The following is a 20,494-nucleotide window of genomic DNA, read 5'->3' as shown; positions in this document are numbered from 1 at the left end:
TGAGCACTCCCCGCCCATCTGCCTGGGGCTTCTGAGCAGAGTATATATGTATCTGGTTCCTACACTGCCCTGAATATTGTGCCCATCTACCAGGCGTCAAGGTGGCTTCTGCAGATGGGTCCCTAAGGCTAGGTCTACACGGCGACAATAATTAGCGTGACAGAGCACAACTACACTGCAATATTTGTCGCACCAATGTCGTGCGACAATTTTTACAATGATAGTCTAGGGCAGTGATGGCGAACCTATGGCACGGGTGCCAGAGGCGGCACTCAGAGCCCTCCCTGTGGGCACCCGCACTCTGGAAAAAGTCTATGGTGTACAATATGCCTTAGACTTTTCCTGACTTTTCAGCACAGGCAGCGCACTGAATGTAGGCAGGCTATTATAGCTAAATGATAAAGTACATAGAGGATATACTATATTGGACTGAAGTATTCAGGTTACATTGCTTTGTTGGCACTTTGCAATAAATAAGTGGGTTTTGGGTTGCAGTTTGGGCACTCGGCTTTTAAAAGGTTCGCCATCACTGGTCTAGGGTGTCGCACTGCGACATGCTGTGACGCGACAGTCGCAAAAAATCATTTCGAGATGGATTTTTCTTCGACAGTCGCAGCATGTCGCATGTCGCAGTGCGACAACATAGACTATTATAAAAATTGTTGCACGACATTGGTTGAAGTGTAGTTGTGCTCTATCTGTCACGCTACTTATTATCATCGTGTAGACCTAGCCTTAGAGACCCATCTGCAGAAGCCACCTTGACGCCTGGTAGATGGGCCCGACACACGTTTGATCAAAAATGTGCGTAAAGAGCTTCTATTTCTTTAATTTATAGTAGGTATAATACCATTTTAAGTTAGAATGATCCTTATTTCTCAGTTTTATTGTTTGTATATGAAATATTGTGCTGCCATACCTATTTTCGTTTGCTTCCTGCATGTTAGCTTTATGGATATGCATCTGCGACTATGGATGTGCTAGTCTAAACTTTCTTGTAGTAACATCTAAGATGTATGAGCACCTTTAGGGTACCTGCGCATGTTGCGGATTACGTGTGTTTATTATGGTCACATTCCTGAGCAGAAAAACCTCAGTGTTATACAATACTAGTAAGGCCTCATGCACACGACCGTTGTGTGCATCCGTGGCCGTTGTGCCGTTTTCAGTTTTTTTTCGCTGACGCATTGACTTTCAATGGGTCCGTGGAAAAATCGGAAAATGCACCGTTTTGCAGCCGAGGCCGTGTTCCGTGTATCCTGTCCGTCAAAAAAATATGACCTGTCCTATTTTTTTGACGGACAACGGTTCACGGACCCATTCAAGTCAATGGGTCCGTGAAAGAACACGGATGCACACAAGATTGGCATCCGTGTCCGTGATCCGTGGCCGTAGGTTGCTTTCATACAGACGGATCCGAAGATCCGTCTGCATAAAAGCTTTTTCTGATCTAAGTTTTCACTTCGTGAAAACTCATTTCCGACAGTATATTCTAACACAGAAGCGTTCCCATGGTGATGGGGACGCTTCTAGTTAGAATACACTGCAAACTTTGTACAAGACTGCCCCCTGCTGCCTGGCACCACCCGATCTCTTACAGGGGGATATGATAGCACAATTAACTCCTCAGGTGCCGCACCTGAAGGGGTTAATTGTACTATCATATCCCCCTGTAAGAGATCAGGGCTGCCAGGCAGCAGGGGGCAGACCCCCCCCCCCAGTTTGAATATCGTTGGTGGCACAGTGTGCGCCCACCATCGGGCCCCCCCTTCCTCCCTCTATTGTTATAAATCGTTGGTGGCACAGTGTGCGCCCCACATCGCCCCCCCCCCCTCCCTCTATTGTAATAAATCGTTGGTGGCACAGTGTGCGCCCACCATCGCCCCCCTCCCTCCCTCTATTGTAATAAATCGTTGGTGGCACAGTGTGCGCCCACCATCGCCCCCCCCCCCCCCCCTCTATAGCAGTAACAACATTGGTGGCAGTGTGCGGCCTCCCATCTCCCCCCCCCCCATCATTGGTGGCAGCGGAGTTCCGATCGGAGTCCCAGTTTAATCGCTGGGGCTCCGATCGGTAACTATGGCAACCAGGAAGCTACTGCTCCCTGGTTGCCATGGTTACTTAGCAATAGTACAATTGTAGAAGATTCATACTTACCTGCTTGCTGCTGCGATGTCTGTGACCGGCCGGGAGCTCCACCTACTGGTAAGTGAAAGGTCTGTGCGGCACATTGCTAAAGAACGGCCCCCTGTAAGAGATCGGGTGCTGCCAGGCAGCAGGGGGCAGTCATGTACACAGTTTTTCAGTATATTCTAACCTGAAGCATCCCCATCACCATGGGAACGCCTCTGTGTTAGAATATACTGTCGGAAATGAGTTTCACGATGTAGCTCATATCCGACAGTATATTCTAACGTAGAGGCGTTCCCATGGTGATGGGGACGCTTCAAGTTATGTTCGGGTGTCCGCCTGGCCGCGCGGAGGCAAGCGGATCCGTCCAGACTTATAATGTAAGTCAATGGGGACGGATCCGTTTGAAGATGACACACTGTGGCTCAATTTTCAAACGGATCCGTCCCCCATTGACTTTCAATGAAAAGTCTGGACGGATCCGTCTGAGGCTATTTTCACACTTAGAAATGTTTTAACAATATAATGCAGACGGATCCGCTCTGAACGGAGCCACCGTCTGCATTATGAACACAAGTGTGAAAGTAAAGGGACTCCTGACTTTACATTGAAAGTCAATGGGGACGGATCCGTTTGCAATTGCACCATATTGTGTCAACGTCAAACGGATCCGTCCCCATTGACTTGCATTGTAATTCAGGACGGATCCATTTGGCTCCGCACGGCCAGGCGGACGCCAAAACGACTTTTTTTTCATGTCCGTGGATCCTCCAAAAATCAAGGAAGACCCACGGACGAAAAAACGGTTACGGATCACGGATGTGCATGAGGCCTAAAGTGTATTAGAATAGACAATTTTTATGTACTGTGAAGATTTCCAAATCTGCAGCATATCAATTATGTTTGCCGTTTTAGCTGCGGATTTTACCCTTTTCAAATGAAAGGTGAGCTCTATGGCAAAACCGCATCAAATCCATACAAAAACTGCAATTAGAAATTAACTCTGTTAAAGGGGTTGTCCGGGATTGAGGACTTTGTTCCATTAGTACAAGACAGACATACATATAACATACATCCATGTCCTACCTTTTCCACATGTTTCTGAAGCCCTGTTTTCTTATTGGAAATTCTTCGCCGGAAGTGTTGTTTTCAGAGAGCCCGGTGACGTCACCAGCACTGATGGGCGGGGTTTAGCGCTGCTCTAGCCAGTAAAACGGCTAGGGCATCGCTTAAGCCCGCCCATCAGAGCTGGTGAAGTCACCGAACACACTGCCGGGCAGAAGCCTTCTCCCGGCAGTGTGTTACTATAAACAAAAGAGCCTTTGCCCTGTGCGATTTAGTGCAGCGCAAAGGAGAGCATCGGAGCATGAACTGCTCCGATGCTCAAGTCAGGGGGGCTGTCTGGGTGAAAATAGAGGTTTGTCTGGGTTCAGCTCTGAACCCAGACAACCCCTTTAATTCACAGTTCTGAAACTGCATTATGTCATATTTTTACACAGCATTTACATGTTAGTATTTTTGTATACAATCACAATTTTTTTGCAGGTAATGACACTGTCATTTGTGCATAAGAGAATTTTGCTTAGGGCATGTTCACATATGCGTTGGAGGCTCTGTTCAGGACTTCTGTGGTAGATTCTGCCAAAAAGAGCACACAAAAAAAAGTGTTGTATGCAGCTCTGGTGGTTTTATTTATGCGCTGGATCCAGCACTTCAGTTATTTTCCTTGTTCTGCAGCTCTAAGGCCTCTTTCACACGTGCGAGATTTCCACGCGGGTGCAATGTGTGAGGTTAACGCATTGCACTAGCAATAAATCCGGACCCATTCATTTATATGGGCACATGAGCGGTGATTTTCACGCATCAGTTGTACGTTGCGTGAAAATTGCAGCATGCTCTATTTTGTGTGTTTTTCACGCAACGCAGGCCCCATAGAAGTGATTAGGGCTGCGTGAAAATCGCAAGCATCTGCAAGCAAGTGCGGATGCGGTGCGATTTTCACGCATGGTTGCTAGGATAACATGGTTATAAGGGAAAATAATAGCATTATTAATACAGAATGCTTAGTCAAATGGAGATGGAGGGGTTAAAAAAAAATAAAAATAATTTAACTCCCTTTATCAACTTGTTCACGCAGCCCGGCTACTCTTCTGTCTTCTTCTTTGATGACCAGGAGGAAAAGGACCTGTGGTGACTTCACTGCGCTCATCACATGGTCTGTCACATGATCCATCACCATAATAAAATCTACACAACACTGATCCCAAACCCGAACTTCTGTGAAACATGCCGATTTTTCTCACGCACGTGCAAAATGCATTAAAACGCTTTGCACTCGCCCTGAAAAATCGCGCAGCTGAAAAACAACCTGTTTCAGTTTATTCGTTGTTTTTTTTTCTTCTTGTTGCATGTTGAAGCTCTACTTGGAACCTTGTTAAGAGCCAGCCATGCTAAAATTTTTTGCCATTTTTCAAGTGGTCTTAAACTTTTGATCAGGACTGTATAAAGGGGCTTATAGAATAGCTCACATAGACCTGTACATTTGCTGTTTGTTTCATTTTTCTGCTAAATGTAACCCAAGTGATCCTTGTAGTTTTAATGATTCTAAGCATTCTATTCTAATGAGGAGGAGGAAGTGGGGGCTACAGTGGGCGGAATGAAGAGCTGCTGAGGGGAGGAGATACAGCATATGGCGGTCTTCCTTTACCCTGGGTTCACACCTGAGCGTTCTGAAAGGAGCGCTCTGTATGCGCGATTGTACCAGCGTTTACAATCGCGCATACAGAGACAAGTGAACGCCCATTGTTGCGTGTTCCCGAAAGTCTATGTACGGGAACGCGCGACAAAACGCCCCAAAGAAGCTCAAGAACTTTTTTGAGCGTAGGGCGTTTTTCAGCTCGTCCAAACTTGCTGTAAAACGCTCAAGTGTGAACCAGGGCCATAGGGAAGCATTGGTTTTCATGTGTTGAGCGTTTTACAGCGCGTTTGAACGCGCTGTAAAACGCTCAGGTGTGAACCCAGCGTTAGACTCTGCTTGTAGTTTCCATCTGCACGGGAAGACTATGTCCTTATACAGTACTTATATTTCTAGTCCCATGTAAGTCACATGATGCAGTAACTGAAAATGAAGATGTGAATTTCTGTATAAACCAAGCATCTAACAATGTTAGTAAAGGAGGTTTAATATCTATTTAAAAATGCAAGTCGGAAACAAACCATGGGAGTTTAATAGCAATGTCTTTAATAGCAATGTCTACACAAAGGAATATTTTTGAAATTATTCAATTTTAACAAATTGTTATATATTTTATCTAGCAGACTAAATTAATATATATATATATATTTTGCTGTATAAGCCCTATATTTGGTGAACAAAGTATCTCAGACATTTTGAATGATTATAACATTTCAGTTTTATATTTTTTATTTTTAGAAAAGATGAAAAAGAATATGCACTGAAGCAAATTGAAGGTACAGGGATATCCATGTCGGCCTGTAGAGAAATTGCAGTAAGTGTAAATACATTTGTTAACTTTTATTTACACACAACAGTTTGTCTACCTATTTAGCTCCTGATTTGGGTTTAGGCCCTAGGTTTTAATTTTTCCCTCTGTATAATGTTTTTTTTTTTTTTTTTTATCTACATAAATGGCTGGCTGTGCAACATTAAGATCACAATCACAAGAATGCATTAAAACGCTCTTGTCTCAGTGAAGAAGCCTGGGAAATGCCACGCTTGCAGCTTTGTAGAAAAGAAGAGAAGGTTTAACCATTGCACTTTATTGAGGTATGTAAAATCCAATACAATATGAAGAAGACAGGTGTGAACATAAAACACAACGTTAACATTTTTCTACCTGAATAACAGATATTCAGATCGAAATGCGTCAGCACTGCGTTTTATGTTCAAAGATCTCTTGGATTTTACATGTCTTAATAGAGATGGACTTATTATAGAAGAACGCTACAACATTAACATCACAATCTCACATTGCCAAAATCTCAGCTAATGGTGATGAATGTTGTAATTGGAACAACTTTCCATTTACATTTTTTTTGTCAAGTGGTTGTCCACATGCTTGATACTGATGACCTATCCTTAGGATAGGTTATTGGTATCTCATCAGTCAGAGTCTGGCTCCTGTCACTCCCACCAATCAGCCGTTTGAAGAGACCATGCCGTGGCTTCTTCCTAGGCCAGTGACGTCACTTTCATTGGTCACACGACATTGGTGCGGCTCAGTCAAGTGATGGGACTGAACTGCAGTACTGTGACACTCAACTGAGCACTGCAGACTCTCTAAACAGGCGTCAGATCTCCACATAACAGGCACTCAGAGCTAATGTCTGTGATTGGAGGTAATGCCAATTGCAGACATTTACCCCACAGATGCCGTGGTCATCAGGCTGAAATTGGGGAAAGCATTCCATTGCAGAAATGAGGCAGAGCTGGTTATTAGTGGTATATTACAATTGCATTACTTTATACAAATTGCAATCTAATGATTGCATGTTGGGGTCTACTTGGGGGCCTAGAAAAGTTAAAAAAAAAAAAAAAAAAAGTAATTAAAATTATATAAAAATTCTAATCTCTTTCCCTTTCCTAAAAATAAAAATAAATGTTAAAAAATAAACATTATAGGCATCGCCGCATCCAAAAACACTTGTACTATTAATATATGCAAACGAAAAAATAAAATAAGTTATGGCTGTGGAAAGGCAGAGAGTAAATAGAAAAAAGAGAAAACTGCCAGGTCAGGAAGGGGTTAAGGGGAATCTGCTGTAATACAGAAGTAGTGCTGTAGATAAGTGCCCTTATTTATCATTCCTTCACTCCAGAATTGTGACTTCAAAAAGTCGCAAAATGAGTTTTATTCGAGATTTATCACCGAGGCTCTGAGACTTTTTTCAAAAGTCGCAAAAGAGTCGCAGCCTCACTCCAATAGGAGGGTGGAGTAGGAAAACTGGAGTAGCTTTTCCAGACAATAGTGTTAGACACATTCATCAAACAACGTGTGACATTAGATAAATGTGGCATAAAGTACACCAACACAGGCTCAAGCAAAACGGACTTCCAATATTCCCCTCATGATAAATTTTACCCAATTTAATCCAAATCACTATTTATTTTTTATTTTCCTACTGCCCCTGTTCTGCCAGATTCCTATACCTTGGCAGAATGCTATACCCAGAAGTGACGCGGCCGCACCGGAATCAGCTGGAGGAGGGTGTGTGTGGATCTGCGCAAGCGCAGATCCACTGGATTCGTACAAATAATTGCACAGCCGCGGGAGAAGCACCTACTTCATTTGCATGTGCGAAACCATATACCGCGCGTGCGCATAGAGGGACCGCACTCAGCTCTGCTATGTGGTGACCCCACCACCCGAATATCCTGCACTCAGCTCTGCTATGTGTTGAGGCTGAACTGCTCCAAATGATGTGTCCGCGCGTGCGCACTCAGGGGTAGGGAGATTTTAATGGAACATTTTGCACTGAAAAATCTACCTACCCCTGAGTGCGCACGAGCGGTGTACGGTTTTGCGCATGCAAATGAAGTAGGTGCTTCTCCCGCAGTGGTGCAATTATTTTTATGAATCCAGTGAATCTGCGCTTGCCCACACACACCCTCCTCCAGCTGATTCCGGTGCGGCCGCGTCACTTCCTGGTATAGCATTCTACAAGGTATAGGAATCTGGCAGAACAGCTCTCCATTCCTCTGCAGTCTGTGTTTAAAGCTGTGGTGAAATACATTGTCAGGACTGCTATACATGTCCAAAGGAGTCCTCTCCAATATGTTAGCACAGCAGTCTGGACTGTGTATTTCAGTGTAACATTAATGGGGTTATCCAAACCCTATAATGCCTCCCAAAATACCCGGGTTATAATTACCCCTCTCCCCGGCACCCGCGTCGCTCCTGATGCCCACACGGCTGCTGCTGCATCTCCCCGTCACGCGTGTCCAAACGTTTGGGGGTAGTTGGATGTTTTGATCCTCATGACAGTGTGTGTTAGCGGCCTGGAGACAGTGGAAACTCATTCCTTGAGTTCAGATGGGGAGTCCTGGTCCCCATATATTCCCCTGTGGCGAAATAAACAGCTTAAAGAACTCTTCCACTTATCTGAATATGAATTTTGGCATCAAAAGGGACTGAAGTATCTTACCCAATTATACGAAAATGGTATCTTCCGTACCTTTGACAGCCTCTAAAGAGAGTACAGCTTGCCCCGTACAAGTTTTTATCGGTACCTCCAGTTGAGGCATGCCTGCGAGGCCCAATTTAAATCCTCATCTTTGCAGTTGAAATGTGATCCCCTTGAGTCTGTAGCTTGGCGGATGCAGCCATGTAAGCCAGTCTCCTCCTTTTTACGAGGAGATAATGGAACAGCAGGATTCGCCGCTCCGACGTTTGTTTGAGCAGTGGAGTTTTGATATCCCTAACTTAGAGGCATCTGATCTGAGGGAGTTGATCTCTGTGTGGAGATCTACTGTAATAAGTGCTCGGTATCAGCTTATTCAGATCAAGTAGCTACATAGGGTGCATTTAACTCCAGTGCGCCTGTGCCAAATGCGTAGACTCCCAAACCCTTCATGTACCAGGTGTGGGGAGCCAAGAGGGACCTTATATCACATGGTATGGATGTGTCCTATCATGCAGCTATACTGGGGGAGATCTGTAATTTCATTACCATGAAGTTGGGACTCCCGGGGATACATTCCCCCATAGTATGCTTGCTGGGGCTGGTAAGCGAAGTGGTTCCTGCTAAATACGGCAGGAAACTACTTCGTCTGCTTATGTATTATGGTAGAAAGACTATTCTTCTAAATTGGAAACCTCCTAAAACCTCCACTCTTGGGAAGTGGATATAACTTGTAAATGCTGACCTCCAGATGTATAAATTAACATTTGTGGCCAGAGGGACCCCGGACAGGTTTGACAAGATTTGGGGTCTTTGGCTACACGCCCAGGATACTGTTTGAGTCCTGAGGAGGGGGGGGGGGGGGGTGGTAACGGGGTGCCCGGGTGAGTGATTGTGTGTGTGGTATTGTGCTGTTCTCCAATGTTTGCTCCAAAGAATTTGGGGATTACTCATATATTGATGCATGACAATGTACTTTTGCTCGGCTGGCTTCCCCTTAATGTGATCCTATGTATGCATATAGAAGGATTTGGACTGGCGGCTCAATATTGTCCTTTGTCTATTAATGTTATTTTTTTCCTATTGGGATGTTCCGTGCTGCAAGTTTATGTAAAAGAGCCATAAATAAATACTATAAAAAAAAGCACATCACTGGTCTCACACTGGCATAGAGGGGAGCTGACTCGTGTCTAAACCAATGCAGAAGTTAAGCGCTCTATCCTAAGAATTCCTACTGCAGTGGTCAATAAGACCTCGAATCCATTTAGGGGTCTCTAACTAATGTTAAAATTAATATTTTTATTAGTTTATGTTTAAAAAGGTTTGCACCTCACACAAATTAGGAGAAAAAATATATGTTAAAAAAATCAGTATGTGGTGACAAGTGAGCTGATTGTGGTATCTACCACAGTCACTTTATTATTCATAGGTCTCCACGGACAGCATAGGGGTGAATTGTCCTAAGGGTGGTACACACACACACACTTATTAGTCTGAATAATGCTTGGTGGCCTTCTCTGAGCGGAGCCACGCCACCTGATTCGTACGTGCAGAGCTGTAAAAGCCTCCACTATCTGCTCCCTAATCAAGGGTAACCGTGCTGCAACAATGTTGCTGCGTCTTACTGATCGTTACAGTTGGTTCAGCCCTCAGCTGCACTCTCGATTCACTCCTTCCTCTATTACTGTTGATAGAGGTCTGTATGGCTCTGTGTAACCTAATCCCTCACTCTGTCACGCTCCAAACACCCTTGCTGTCTATCGACCGTACTGGAGACTAATCCTCACTGCCACTCAGACTGTCTAAAACTAGGAAACACTATACCACCCCTCCCGACATGTTTCGCCACGACCAGTGGCTTCGTCAGGGGATGTGGGGTATATGTGTGCGCGCGTCCAAAAAGACCTTCCTTTATGCCTTTTTGGGTCCCACCCACCTGTCAGTTGCGGCCACTCACAGTTCGATTCCACCAATCAGGAGTCCCAGGGTAACAGGAAATGTCATCTGACATATATCCTGTGCGCTCCCCTGCTCCGTCTTGTCACTGGCACTCACAGGTAAACAATCAATAAATAAATAAATTGATAAATAAACAATACATTTTGGGGACTGAAGAAAATAACTCTGGGACCAAGAAGAGGCAACCTAGATGTCAAACTTCTACAGGAGGAGGCCAGATGGATACACAAACTTCAGACCCTAAGTCCAGGAGGCCTAAATGAAGGTTTTTCATATGCTGCCTTCATCTAAACTGAATATAGAGTGACAATAGAAAGTATAAAAAATAAATCTTCACAAAAAATTACAACTTTACATCAAGTAAGGAGGATTAGTCCAACAAGACCCTAAACAGGCATGTCCAAACTGCGGCCCTCCAGCTGTTGCAAAACTACAACTCCCAGCATGCCTGGATAGCTTACAGCTATTAGGGCATGCTGGGAGTCGTAGTTTTGCAACAGCTGGAGGGCCGCAGTTTGGACATGCCAGCCCTAATATATTAAAGAAAAGTACCACACCCAATATGCAAGATGGCCAATTAGCCAGTAGTCAAATGTATAGGCCAGTCAACTCACAACTTCCATAACAAACTGTCAAATATGGTCTGAACATGGGGATCCTATTTCTGTACAATGACTTTGGGATCTCTTTTGAAATCAGTGGGAAGATGACATAAAGTTTGGTGGATATGTGATTTGACCTATAGATAAATGGAGGCCTGTATTCATTTGACCAATTGTAAGACACATATTTTTCAGTTGATATTATGTACTCATAGAATATTGGCAATTTGATCCATCTGATGGATTTCAAAAAGTTTGACCCATCTGATGGAGTGTAGAAAATAATATATATTTTATCCCCCTTCTGGCTACATCGAATGTAAGTCACTTGGACCGACCGTTACAAATGGGTTAACGATCGGCTGAATAAGATGGGACATGTCAGAAATAAAAGGGATAGAGATTTACTGTGAGTGCACTCACTATGATAAACCTTATACTCCATCCACTGCTTATATCATAGTGAGGTATCTGTCATCGACCTCCAGGAATGGGTTAACAAGCAGCGTTAGAAGCTGGGATACGTCGGAGGTAGAGGGGCGGATACCCATCACAATTGCATGCATCGTAGACAGAACGATCTGACCAATGGATAGGCGAATCGTCGATTGTTTACCTGTGAGTGCCAGTGACGAGACGGAGCAGGGGAGCGCACAGGATATATGTCAGATGACATTTCCTGTTACCCTGGGACTCCTGATTGGTGGAATCGAACTGTGAGTGGCCGCAACTGACAGGTGGGTGGGACCCAAAAAGGCATAAAGGAAGGTCTTTTTGGACGCGCGCACACATATACCCCACATCCCCTGACGAAGCCACTGGTCGTGGCGAAACATGTCGGGAGGGGTGGTATAGTGTTTCCTAGTTTTAGACAGTCTGAGTGGCAGTGAGGATTAGTCTCCAGTACGGTCGATAGACAGCAAGGGTGTTTGGAGCGTGACAGAGTGAGGGATTAGGTTACACAGAGCCATACAGACCTCTATCAACAGTAATAGAGGAAGGAGTGAATCGAGAGTGCAGCTGAGGGCTGAACCAACTGTAACGATCAGTTAGACGCAGCAACATTGTTGCAGCATGGTTACCCTTGATTAGGGAACAGATAGTGGAGGCTTTTACAGCTCTGCACGTACGAATCAGGTGGCGTGGCTCCGCTCAGAGAACGCCACCAAGCATTATTCAGACTAATAAGTGTGTGTGTGTGTGTGTGTACCACCCTTAGGACAGACGGGTGGACTAGACCCGTTCTGCCCACTGGGATCCCTCCTGAACGTCTGTGACAGACGGGTGGATGAGACCCGTTCTGTTCACTTGGATCCACGTTGAACGTCTGTGAAACACTAACACTACTCCTATTGAACAATTCACCCCTATGCTGTCCGTGGAGACCTATGAATAATAAAGTGACTGTGGTAGATACCACAATCAGCTCACTTGTCACCACATACTGATTTTTTTAACATATATTTTTTCTCCTAATTTGTGTGAGGTGCAAACCTTTTTAAACATAAACTAATAAAAATATTAATTTTAACATTAGTTAGAGACCCCTAAATGGATTCTAGGTCTTATTGACCACTGCAGTAGGAATACATTAATATCCCGAGGGTCTCTAAAAGGGACTTTGTATATTACTATCCTAAGAATGCTGCATCTTTCATTGTTGGGTCAGCCTCAGAGGTCCATATTCCAGATGTGTGTCCCAGCCTGGCCACTACTTTGAAGACCATCCCTGTAATGTCTTCACTTTGGGTCAGTAAAACTGTGGTCGGGCATGGACATACATTTGGAATACGGACTCGAGAATTTGGACATGTGATTTCGGTGTTACTCTATATTTTTTTTCCCCCTTTGGCAACTCCTTTAAAAGTAAAAGAATTGAATATTTTAACAATCTAATATCTTTTTTTAAAGCATGTCATAAATGAAATTTTGTTTGCCATGTTAGACTGTTCCTTTTTCCGCACTTTAGTTATAGGATATAAGGAAATCTTTTTGCCTTACAGGCAACTGGCCATTATTTATGTTGTTTTCATAAATGGCACAAATGGGACTGAATTAGGAAAGAAAATTCTGCTATATTTCGGGATTTTTCTCATCAGGAAATTCACAGTTAAACCAGGCACAATGCCTTGAAGACCAAGCTCAGCTGAATGTAATGATGCCTTCTGCACCTTACTATTGTGCCTTAGGGCTCATGCACACGACCGTGTGCTGGCCGGGCCTGTGCTGCAGACCGCAAATTGCCGATCGTGGACCCATTCACTTGAATGGGGTCCACGATCCGCATCCGACGGTCCACACCGCAAAAAAGTAGTGCATGCATTACTTTTTTGTGGTGCGGAGTCACGGCTAGAAACACCATGGAAGCACACCGTACTGCTTCCGTGGGGTTCCGACCTGTGCTTTCAGACCGCATCTCCGGGTTTGCAGACCCATTTGATTCGGGGTGCACACGGCCGGTGCCCCGTATATTGCGGACCCGCCATATGCGGGGCAACGGCCGCGTGCATGAGCCCTTACATTGCATTTCTGAGCGGTTGAATGTATTCTAGATTATTAGCAATACTCAGTTGCGAGTGCAGGCTCTGTAAAAATTCTCCCCATGACTTTCCTGCCAGCTTTATTTTTATAGCGTTATCCATTGTAATGCCATCAGCCTTTTATTATAATTATTATATTAGATGCACTGGTGGTTTTATTTTCAGACATTTCTCTTGAACTTTTCTAGTTTAGTACTTATGCTTGTCTAGGTAGAATTGTGACTTTAATTGTGCTGCTTATTATATAATACTCCACTGTGGCTCCAGAAAACCGTGTTCTTGGCAGGCAATCAGTATGCCAAGGAAATATATTGCATTGCTTTCCTTGTAGGCAACATGGGGAAGATTACTTTAAATGGAATACATGGTTCACTATTGAGAAGTTCACAGCTGTGTGTACTTCATATTGTTAACTCTTTCCACGTGCTAATATTATTCTGTTATTGTCACCTATATACAGTACATACTGTCATTTTGCTTCATTTAGATACTAAAGGGGAGATTTATGAAACTGATGTAAAGTAGACCTGGCTTAGTTGCCTATAGCAACCAGATACCGCCTTTTATTTTTCAAAGGAGCTGTAAAAATTGAAAGGTAGAATCTTGTTGCTATGGGCAACTAAGTCTGTTCTACTTTACACCAGTTTCATAAATCTCCCTGTAAATTTTCTAGAGAAAGCTGTTTTGAAGTAATAGCTACTCACTTCTGCTAAAGAAGTACTCAGTAACAGTGAGCGGACTTAAGGTCCTTTTACACTGGTCAGGAAATTTATGGGCGATGAATGGTTAGTATCAACCAGTGGCGTAGCGTAGGTTGCCAGCACCCGGGGCAAGCTATGTATTGTTGTGAGGCCCCAGAAATCAGAAGACGCACAAAGTGACCTGAAGTCTGGGGCCAGGATGCGGCAGGGTGGGCCAAATTCTCAATCCACCCCCCAACCCTACCGTGAAACAAATATGTGTTTGAACATTACCGTACATACATCACTACAAAATATATAGTATAATACAGCACCACAAACCTCATCCATCCAGTGACATTTCCTGTAATGTAGACTTTCCTCAATGTCTTCATTCGGAGATAAGACCGCCATGACACCTTAGCTTATGAAGCAGAACGGAGGGGATGGGAGCCCTAGACTTCTATCACCTTCATTATACTGCCTGCTGCCTTGCTCCCCCTACAATTTGGCACCTGGGGCAACTTCCCCCATGGCCACCCACGCCCCGCCCCCGCTACGCCACTGGTATTGCATGCAGGACATCATTCTGTGTAAAAGGGATTTGCTGCCCTAAAATCAATGAATGTGTATGGGGATTAACCATAGCAGCGTGATCATTCATCCCCATACTGAGCAGATAATTGCAGCTCTTCTGCGGCTACACAAACGGGCAATGATAAGGAACAAGTGATCTGTTCCCATTCCTTGCTCTGGGCAGGGTAAAAGGACGCTTAGTTGTACCTAATGGAGAATGGATGAGCCCCCCCAGAGCGTTTAGCTTGGGGGAGACATGGGGGCACATACACATAAAGGGTTAAATGTAGTTATAGGGGTATTTGGCGCCTTTTCTCTCCCCCCCCCCCCTTTCTTATTTCCTCAGGTGAATTTTACCTCAAGTTAAGCTTACCTGGAGACCGGTTTTGGCAGGTTGGAAGCAGTTTTGGACAAGTTGGCCAGATCTCTCCTTATTGGCTACGGCGGTTGCTGGGGGAGAAATCCATCACTCTGATTTGACAGGGAGCAAAACGGCGGGAAGCTGGCACCTTTATATTGCGGTGTTCCACTGTATTGAGGTGCCAGTTTAAGAAGATTGTGACCTGCGCTGGACCTGCGGACTGAAGATGGCATGGAGGAGCTACTGCGGCAGCTGATCCTGAAAGCGGAGTTGGCCGGCGGTGAAGAATGGCTCAGGAGCTGTTTGAGCCAAGCGCCGCCTGAGGAGAAGGAGCCGGAAGAGGAGAGCCCAGCAGTGCCGGTGTCAGCAGCGGAAGAGGCGGCAGTCTGTCAGCTGATGGAGGGGGAGGTTTCAGCGCTTCCCTGCAAAAGAGCTAGGAAGTCTGGGAGCGCTGTTTCTCCTCCTTCTGATGCGGGACGCCATAGCAGCAGAGCACAGAGCGCAGGCGGAAGCAAGAAGACGCGGCACCAGCCTTCCAGGAGGAGTTCGTCCGGAGCTGTGAGCGGCCTGCCTGCTGTGAGGAGAAGAGAGGACGTCGCAGAGGAGCGCAGGCCAGGGGGCGGAGGTACAAGATCATGTGATACGTCGGCTCACATGAGCACGTATGAGAGGAACAGTGCGGGAAATTCAAATAGGAGCAGCATTGTGGGGCAGCTTGTTGAGGGGCTCCCTCCTTCTGAGGTTAAGGTACCTCCAAGCCCCCATGGAAGAATGAAGACAGCCTCTGGTGTGGTCCAGGAGGAGCAAGTGGATGGTGAGAAATTCAATGTGCAGTCTGTGTCTGAGTCCACGCTGTTGTCTGGGCTGGTTAAGCTGCTAGTAGAGTTTGCTAGCAGGCAGGTGCCCCACACAGCGTCTGACGTATGGGTCAAGAACACAAAGCAGGTTGCTACTAGTAACGCTGCAGGTAGTTCTAGGCCAGTGCTGGAGAAAGGCTTTGGTGTTAATGAAATGTGTATGAAGGAAGCAATGGTTTGTGAGGTATCGCCTCTGGGTTATCATCTGGCAGCCGGTATTAAAGAAAAAATTTGGAGGTTAGAATTTGTGGAAATCATGTCCCTGTTGCCTTCTGCCAGGGAGCATGTGGCACGGGAGAAGAAGGACGATAGGAATGATGATGAGAGAAAGCTTACGATGCCAAGGTCTTTCAACAATTGGCTGCAGGCCTTTTTTATATATGCTGCGGTTCTTGGTGAAAAGCATCCTGAGTTTTGTAGTGGCCTTTTCCAGCATCTGGACATTATTTTGGAAGCGTACAGAAATTTTAGTGGTATGGCATGGTACCAATATGATGAGGTGTTCCGCCAGAAGTTTGGTCGGTACACCCATCGCTTAACTGGGGAGTTAAGGACATAGGTCTTTGGGTTAATTTAATGTTACGTCAAAAATCTTTTACACCCAAAACATTGAATACGCCTCAGCCTAGTTTGAGGAAAGGGGTATGCTTCGCCTTCAATGAAGCAACTTGTAAGTGGGCGTCTAATTGCCGCTATAAGCACGAGTGCTTGTTTCTATCCTATGCTGAGGTGTTTTAAAAGGGGTTCACAATCTAGTCAGCAGCAGTCTTCCACAAGGGAGCAAGTTTCTAAAAGCACCGACCCCAGTGAAGCTTTTAGAAATGCTTCCATGGTTAAGGCAGTACCCTAATCAGACGGCAGCGAAGTTATTAATTGAAGGTTTTCAATACGGTTTTTTGGTTCCTGAGTTTACAGGAGAGGGCTGCTGCTGGGGGGATAATATGAAATCCGCCAGTTTATTCAGAGACGTAGTGAGAAGTAAGTTGTTTAAAGAATTAGATTTAGGTAGAATAGCGGGGCCTTTTGTTAACCCTCCTTTTTTAAATTTCCGTATTTCACCTTTAGGAGTTGTTCCCAAGAAGGCTTCAGGGGAGTTTAGACTTATACACCATTTGTCATTTCCTGATGAGTGTTCACTTAATGATGAGGTGGATAAGTCTAAGTCCTCTGTTTTTTATGCGTCATTTGATGACGCATTGGCATTGGTAAGACATTTCGGGATGGGGGCCTTGCTGGCTAAGGCGGATGTGAAATCAGCCTTTCGCTTGTTGCCAGTTAGGCCTTCGGGATTTAATTAGTTAGGATTTCAGTTTGATGGTAGTTACTATTTTGATAAATGCATGCCTATGGGGTTTTCGTTATCTTGTTTTTATTTTGAAGCATTTGCAACGTTTATTAATTGGGTTTTACAGTCGTTAGTTCCAGAAGGGGGTTTATTACACTATTTAGATGATTTTTTGTTTGTTGGTGATTGCAGTTCTAGTTTGTGTTCAGAATTGTTATTAAAATTTTTAAAGGTTTGTGAAGGATTTGGGATCCCAGTAGCGGAAGAAAAGACAGTATTTCCTTGTACTTGTTTAGAATTCTTGGGCATAGTAATAGATACAGCTAATATGGAATTTCGTTTGTCTTCTGAGAAGTTAGTCAAAATTAAATTGTTGTTGGTGTCGTTATTGGGGAAGGAAAAATGCACTTTAAAAGAAATGTAGTCTTTGTTAGGGTTATTAAATTTTGCTTGCAGAATTATTCCTATGGGAAGGGTTTTTTCTAAACGTCTTTACTTTGCTACGCGGGGCCTTAAATCTCCTCGCTCTCATATCAGGCTAACTAGGAGTTATAGGAGGATATGTCAATGTGGTTAGAATTTCTAGAAAATTTTAATGGGGCAAACTGCTGGCAGGAGGAGTTCGTGGAATCAGATGCTTTGGGTTTATTCACAGATGCAGCTGGTAGCTGTGGTTATGGGGCTTATTGGGATGGCAAGTGGTCGGCGGAGGCCTGGCCATCTGATTGGATAGGCAATGGAGTGACTCGTAATATCGTCTTATTAGAATTTTTTCCGGTGGTAGTGTCAATTGTTTTATGGGGTAGTCATTTTAAGAATAGAAGGATTTTGGTCAATACGGATAATAAAGGTGTGGTTTTTGCAATCAATACTCTTTCTTCTAAGTGTGTATTAGTAGTTAAATTGCTACGGCATTTTGTGCTTTGTTGTTTGAAGCTTAATATTTGGGTTAAGGCGAAGTATGTTCAAGGTAAATTTAATAATTTGGCGGATTCTCTGTCTCGTTTTCAGTTTGCCAGATTTCGGGAGCTAGCACCAGGAGCGGAGTTGGAGGGATTGCCGTGCCCTCAACATCTTTGGGACCTATTATGGGATTGATATCAGAATCAATCAGACAATCGGTGGCTAATAAAACATGGGCTGCGTATGCAGCCGCATGGCGGGACTGGGTTTTATTCTGTAATGCATTGCCCAATGATGTGGATGACCTTGCTTGTGGTATGTTATTTGTAGCAAGTTTATTTAATAGAAACTTGTCATTTTCGTCAGTCGCTAGAACAATAGCAGGGATTTCCTTTTTTCTTAAGATGGCAGGCAAGAAGCCGTTAGCAGCTTATTTTCCAATTAAACAGATGATGAAAGGTTACCGTAAGAAATTTTCAGGTATTGATACTAGGAGGCCAATTTCAGTGGCGTTATTAGGGAGTTTATATGATATTTTGCCGGTGGTTTGTTTTGAAGTTTTACTTTTTAGGACAAGCTTTATTTTAGCATTTTTTGCAGCATTAAGGATAAGTGAATTGGTGTCTGCTAGCCGTTTAGTATGTTCTGGTTTGAAAATGGAAGAGGTTGTGTTAAATGCCGGTTTTGTTGAAATTTTGTTGAGACGTTCAAAAACGGATCAGTATGGGAGGGGTAGAATTATAAGGTTGAATGAGTGGGCGGGTTCTTCATTGTGTCCAGTTGGTATAGTTCGTGCTTGGCTTGGAACTCGCCCGTCTGGTCATCCTTCCTTTTTAATTCATAAGGATGGTTCCCCCTTAACTAAATTTCAATTTAGTGCTGTACTTAAAAAATGCTTGGCTGCACTTGGGCTGAGTTCTTTAAAAATTACTTCACATTCCTTTAGAATAGGGGCAGCAACTGAGGCGGCCAGGTTTGGCTTAGATGATGCTGTCATCAGAAGGATAGGTCGTTGGGATTCGGATAGAGCTAGATTGTATGTTAGGCCTGAGTTATGACCAGACTAAATTTTTTTCTATTTTTCAGGGAGTCAGATAATTGTTTGGATTTTGGGCCATTCGTATATATTCTGGGCCCAGAAGAGAGCAGAAAGGAGACCGTACACTGAGAACTTATCCTTTGATGGCTCATCCTTGCAGGTTTTGTGGCAGGGTATTAGAGGAATGGGATGGAGCAGTGTTTTACGGGAGATTTAAAAGCTACGCAATAATCTCCCTCATCCTAATATTTTAATTAATCATGCGGGTGGGAATGATTTGGGTAAAACGAAGACGTGCAGGTTATTATGGGAAATAAAGAGGGATTTGTCACTGTTGAGATACATATTGCCAGACACTGTTTTGTTTTTTTCTGAAATAGTGCCTCGCTTAGTCTGGTCTTTTAAAGAGCAGTCATTCTGCGAAAAGATTCGTAAAAGAGTCAATAGAGCCATGTGCAAATTCATGCCCCTGCTGGGTGGTTTCTCTTACAGGCATATTGATCTGGAAGGATCGGAGATAGGTCTGTTTAGGTCAGACAATGTGCACCTATCCGAAATTGGAATTGATATTTTTAATTTAGGTTTGCAGGGCGCTATTGAGAAAGGGCTGCAATGCTCGCCTTGTTAAGGCGTGGCGTGTGGGATTTATCGCTCAGCTACAGCTGAGCGGATTGTGGTTTTTAATGATTATTGGACGGAATTTTAATGGTTCAATTATTTATTTATTTATTTATGCTAATTTATTGAGTAATAATTTATGGTAATTTTTGGTAACCCATAATAAAGCATTGCGGCCTTTTCATCCAACTTTTGTGTTTGTGTGTTTTATTTATGTTAGGTATTGTTAGTTTATAATGGGGACTATTGTGTGTAGTGTGCCTCCATGACATATACCACATCAAGTTCAGTCCATGTTAGACCAAGATGTTTGACCACGGAGCCACATCACAAATCCCATGGTTAACATAATGGCAATTGTTACAATTTCCTCAAATCAATTATGTGTCATTTTTTGCTAAATTATATCACAAACATATCTCTGAACATGGGGTGAACCTACTGTCTCAGGTCACCTTATGTCTGAGGCAATGAGCTCTGCTGAGTGGACGAGCTAACCCTGGTTAGACGCTGGTGCTGTGCTAAGCACTCTGATCCAGTCTGAGAGCTCCCCTTGTGTGCTCCTCTGGCTCTTATAGTATATAGTGTTGTAGACACTTTAGGCCCTGATTTACTAAGACTGCCATTTTCTATGCAAGTCTTATTAATCTGGTTCACTTGTTTGACGACATGCGCCAAGTTTATTAAGGGGTACATGTCTCATTATAATTTTGATTCTTCACCAATACTTAACTGTGCCTGATTTTAAAATCTACACAAGCTCGGATTTCAGCTATAATTTACATCAGTTTTCTGTCATAAAT

The 20,494-nt window shown here is 43.9% G+C and overlaps 1 protein-coding gene across 3 annotated transcripts in view; it reads left to right on the top strand.

Annotated features, from left to right (window-relative positions):
- The window catches only part of CDK19 (cyclin dependent kinase 19), a 198,230-nt gene that overhangs the window by 41,583 nt on the left and 136,153 nt on the right, over positions 1-20,494 (top strand). For all 3 annotated transcript variants that reach the window (XM_044288594.1, XM_044288593.1, XM_044288595.1), the window contains exon 2: positions 5,564-5,639. In XM_044288594.1, coding sequence (XP_044144529.1) covers positions 5,564-5,639 — 76 coding nt within the window. The remainder of the gene's footprint in view (positions 1-5,563; positions 5,640-20,494) is intronic.

The sequence above is a fragment of the Bufo gargarizans genome, chromosome 4 (genome assembly GCF_014858855.1).
Source record: "Bufo gargarizans isolate SCDJY-AF-19 chromosome 4, ASM1485885v1, whole genome shotgun sequence".
Classification (NCBI taxonomy): domain Eukaryota; kingdom Metazoa; phylum Chordata; class Amphibia; order Anura; family Bufonidae; genus Bufo; species Bufo gargarizans.
This window is presented reverse-complemented; position numbering and strand designations above follow the sequence as displayed.